A 5,100-nucleotide genomic window follows, 5' to 3' on the forward strand; every position below is an offset into this window, starting at 1 on the left:
AAGGGTTTTTCAAGATAATTAGGCCATAAGAATATGTAGTACCAATAATTAGGCCATCCTACCTCAATATTCCCCCGGTAGACTAAACCCTAATCCGGGAGCCCTGTAGATCAACCCCTTTGACCGGTCTCCAATTAATGATATATAGTTGACCAAATGGCCTTTTGTAGGTACTAGGTCACATAAAATTATGTGCACTAGTTAAACCATATCTCTAGATTAACTCTAGTGCTCAGGGTAAAACAACATATAAAGTAATCGTGCATGCAAACATTACTAAGTACATATAAAATAAAACCAAGCAAAAAGTTCCATTAAGTATCATGCATACAAAAATTACTAACAAAAACCAAACCCTTGAACTAGCCAGAACTGTGCAAAATAAAAAGAAGCTGACCCTATGCCGACGGTATAACCGTCGGCATATCTTGGAGTTGCTCGGCTAGGACGGACCTTAACGGCAGTAGCTATGCCGACGGTTAAACCGTCGGCGTAGCTCTGGGACCAAACGGCGAGCTGACTGCACACGCAAACGCGCGTGGAAGCCCGACGGCGGAAGCTGCGGCGACGGTGACCGTCAGCGTACCTGTAGCTATGCCGACGGTTAAGTGGTGCCGACGGTGACCCTCGGCATAGTTGGAGCTATGCCGACGGTGAAGGTATGCCGACGGTGCTTCGACAGCCTTCGGCGTCTGTGGACTACGCCGACGGCCCCGACCTTTGGCCGTCGGCATAGGTCCACACCGTCGGCACAGTGCCATTTTCCTGTAGTGATAGGCCGAGACTTGCTCCCTTTTGATATAAGTCTACATTGTTGCCTGCATGCAGATGAGAGAGTGTGAAAAGATAATTTGTTACATACATGTGGGAAAATGGAAGTGACGACAGGGGAAGTCGATTATGTGGCGCAGCTAAATTTAGGTGGGGGAGAAGCTTAATATAGCTGAAGGGGTCGTGGCCACTCGACCAAAAGCAAAAGCTGGAAACAAAACCGTGGTGACCTCACGTCCAATCACCTTCATAGCACTAAAATGGAGCAATCACAAGGACAAGGGGCATGACAATGGTGGGCATGCATGCTTAGCTAGCTCATATTAAATGAGATTAATGAATTATTATGAGGGGCGTGGACCACCGGAGATGCATAGCAATTGTTATGTTGTGGTCGCTGCCGCCGTGTTGCTCCTCCTCGTCGCTGTCCTCCCCATCTACGGCGCATATCCCGATGATGAGGTCGTCGACGTGGAGGTGTTGGAGGAGGGCAGCAGCTGCCACTTCCCGATGACCCCGCCGGTGGTGCCGGAGTCCCCGGAGGAGCGGCGAGAACACTACCGCGCCATGGAGGCCAAGGACATGGCCAGGAATAGGCAGATGGCCAAGGGCACTAGGAGGAGACAACTGGCCTCATCGACGTCGAATTCGGAAGAGGAACTCAACCTCAACCCGGCGCCAAAGCTGATGTCGACATCGGCAACTGACATGACAGAGCTGATGTCGAGCACGTCCATGTTCGAGATGCCGATGCAGAGCGCCTTGACCATCCGGGACGTCGGAATGTACCTCGTCACGGTGCTCTTTGGCACGCCCGCGTTGCCGTACAACATGGCGCTTGACACTGCCAACGACTTGACCTGGCTCAACTGCCGGCTCCATGGCCACCGACGCCACAGGGGCCGTCGGAGACCCCCCAAGCCGACCGTGCAAAAGGCCACCACCAAGACCATGTCCTTGGAGACTTCAGACCCCGTTAACATCACGCCGGAGAAGGTGAAGTACGTGAAGCACTGGTACCGCCCGGCGCGGTCCAAGTCATGGCGGCGCTACCGGTGCTCGCAGGCGGACAGCTGTGGCTTGTTTCCGCACAACACATGTTTGACACCCAACCGCAACGAGTCGTGCACCTACGACACGGTAACAGAGGACGGAACAATCGCCCGAGGCATCTACGGCAGCGAGACAGCCACCGTGGCGGTGTCCAGCGGCCGGATGGCTAGACTACCGGGACTGGTGCTGGGCTGCTCCACATACGAGGCCGGCGGGGCCGTAGCCATGCATGATGGCGTACTCACCCTGGGAAACCAGGACGTGTCCTTCGGTACCGTCGCCGGTGGTCACTTCAAGGGCCGCTTCTCCTTCTGCCTCCTCCCAACGCTCAGCTCCGGCAACTCTTCCAGCTACCTCACCTTCGGCCCCAACCCGGCCATGTCCACGGGTGCCTGCGAGACCAGGCTCATCTACAACCCACTCATCCCGGCCTTCGGCATACATGTCACCGCCTTATTAATCAATGGGAAGCGCCTCGACATCCCTCCTGAGGTTTGGATCCATGACGGCAAGGGCGGCGGCCTCAACATCGACACCGGCACATCCCTCACGGCGCTCGTTGAGCCGGCGTATGGAGCGGTCACAAGGGCGATCACCAGGCACCTAGACCATCTGAAGAAGGAGAAAATCGATGGTTTTGAGCACTGCTACCGATGGACCTTCACCGGCGATGGCGTGGATCCGGCCAACAACGTGACGATACCCAAATTCGTGATTGAGTACGAGGGCGGTGGGAGGCTGGATCCAGGGGCAAAGGGGGTGGTGGTGCCGGAGGTGGTGCCAGGGGTGGTCTGCGTAGCGTTCCGGCGGAGTCCGTTGGGGCCATCACTCATGGGCAACGTGCAGATGCAAGAGCACATCTGGGAGATTGATCACTATAAAGAGGTGCTCCGGTTCAAGAAGGACAAGTGCCTCAACCATAACCTTCCTCCTCTTCCTAGTACTAATCCTTCTTCTCCAACCGCTAAAAATTAATGAGACTCATTGTATGTATCATTCATCACAACTATTAATTATAGTACTAGTATCATTCATCTGTAAACCATACTAGCTTGGCTTTCATTTCTGAGCAAACTCATTGGAGAGGGCAATAAACCCGGATACTGCATCAGTGGATGACCCAACCATTTTTATTTCAATGTTTCAGTTCAGAGTATCACAAATGACGGATAACAAAGAGTGGACACAAAAATCAGCATACGAAAACAAACATGAACCATCCATATAGCATTGTGTGATTCTATTATTCGATCGCTATCCCCACCGCTTGCACCCAAAGTCCATGGACGCCCATTGTTCCACCAGGTGAAGGAAGGGCCACGTATGGATCAACTTCATAGCTTTGTGGATCATGTGCAAGAGAGATGACTAACCGTATGCATCCAATTAAAAATAATATCATTACTAGCTACATTGCCATATAGACCAAATCAAAGAACAGATTTGAGTTTTTTTTGTTAACATAGACCAAATAATATCATTACTACAATGTCTCATGCTAAGCAAATAGGACAAGCAAACTGACACGTGGCAAACACCGTTAACTGTCGGGTAATGCCGTTACCGGCTGAAACGCCGTGGTAGATGGTAGACCCAAACAAGGCCTGTCATGCCTTAAGCAGGCCAATCCATTTAGTTTGCGGGCTGGGCCAGCTAACTTAGTTTGACCGGTCAACTATACAATTGGACTGGTCAATTAGGTAAGTGGGCTGGGCCTAATTTCTCAGGATGATTAGTCAAAACCTAAATGGGACAACCCACTTAGTGTTTCACATTGTAGCATTGTGTCCAATTCATTTAAGCAAATAAAAAAATAAGGAAAATTACAAGGCAATTACTGTGTCCAAATAAAAAAATTACATATAATTATGGAGGGCTTGTATTAGCATCATCAATAACACGCTCGTATTTGGCAATCACCTTGATTGAATCCCGCGTATTTTTTTTTCAACATTTCAGATACAGATCTTGGAGTAGCAACATCATGTCTTTCATGCAGTAGAGCATTGAGATATTTATTATTTGAAAGGAATGGCCTAGATTGACCGCTATGAGATGATGCATCGGAAGAAAGGTCAGAACTTTTTTGGGGCCTCTCTTCTAATGAGCATTGCTTTATTACAACTGCATTATGATAATATTGCAAAAATAGTTAAATGATTAAGTATGCAAACATGTATTAAGCATTGTCGATATCAGATAGTCACAAGTAGCAGAAATAAGCACAAGATAATGTATGAAACATGTACTAAGCATAGACTTACATTGTATCGTTGCATATGCTCACTACGGATCCTTTTTTGACGCCTATCTTCTAGCCACCTCACCAAGTCACTTGGTATCTGATTTCCTCGCACATCAAGACACTCGAGGAACACATCGCACGAGCAAAGAAACGCGCAGAACCATTCGGTTACCTCCCCGGGGAAACATTAAGGAGACGCAAAACGCGCATAACCCTTCGGTTACCTCCCCGAGGGACCAGTAAGGAGAAGCAAAAGAGCCTAAGGCGCAGGTCTACGGTTACCTCCTCGAGGAGCCAACAGAAGCCACTGATAGGACGACTCTTATACATGTGCAAACCTTGCAGTCACCTCGCCGAGGGACCTACAAGGAGACACATCAGAGCCTACATGTGAATCTTATGGTCACCTACCCGAGGAACCATCAAGAGAACGCATACAGGACACCCCTCGCCTGCAAACCTTACGGTCGCCTCTCCGAGGGACCAACAAGGTGTCACGTTCAGAGCCTACATGTAAAGTCTTACGGTTACCTCCTCAAGGAACCAACAAGAACAGGCATATAGGACACCCCCTCGCGTGCAAACCTTACGGTCGTCTCCTCGAGGGACCAACAAGGAGTCACGGTCAGAGACTACATGTAAAGTCTTACAGTTACCTCCTCGAGGAACCAACAAGAACATGCATACATGACACCCCCAACACATGCCAGTCACGTGGAACCCTGTGCGTCAAGTCTTATGGCCACCTCCTCGAGGGGTTAACAAAAATCCGCGCACAGGACGAATGCCTACGTGTCAAGCTTACGTTCGCTTCTACGAAGAACCAACAAGAAGACATAGAAATCATTCACAAGAAACAAGTTAAAGTTCTACACCTGCCTCGTAGGCAAAGTACGAGCTAAACAGACCACCTGGTTTGGGTTCAAAGTCTTACAACAAGGACTTAAAAATAAGATGAAGGCCACTCGGCAGGCATCGGAGCAGCTAGGCGTGCGGCAGTGAGATGGCATCGTCCCGACGAGTTTCTCCTA

At 49.8% G+C, this 5,100-nt stretch overlaps 1 protein-coding gene across 1 annotated transcript; it reads left to right on the forward strand.

Moving 5' to 3' along the window:
* The first annotated feature begins 1,140 nt into the window (after positions 1-1,140).
* LOC124648076 (aspartic proteinase NANA, chloroplast-like) lies at positions 1,141-2,799 on the forward strand. The gene has a single exon (XM_047187899.1). It carries the CDS (start codon positions 1,141-1,143, stop codon positions 2,797-2,799), a length of 1,659 nt encoding a protein of 552 aa, XP_047043855.1.
* Positions 2,800-5,100: the final 2,301 nt, after the last annotated feature.

The sequence above is a fragment of the Lolium rigidum genome, chromosome 4 (assembly GCF_022539505.1).
Source record: "Lolium rigidum isolate FL_2022 chromosome 4, APGP_CSIRO_Lrig_0.1, whole genome shotgun sequence".
Classification (NCBI taxonomy): Eukaryota; Viridiplantae; Streptophyta; class Magnoliopsida; order Poales; family Poaceae; genus Lolium; species Lolium rigidum.

Coding starts and splice junctions, on each gene's coding strand:
- LOC124648076 (XM_047187899.1), top strand. CDS start 1,141: ATGCATAGCAATTGTTATGTTGTGGTCGCTGCCGCCGTGTTGCTCCTC.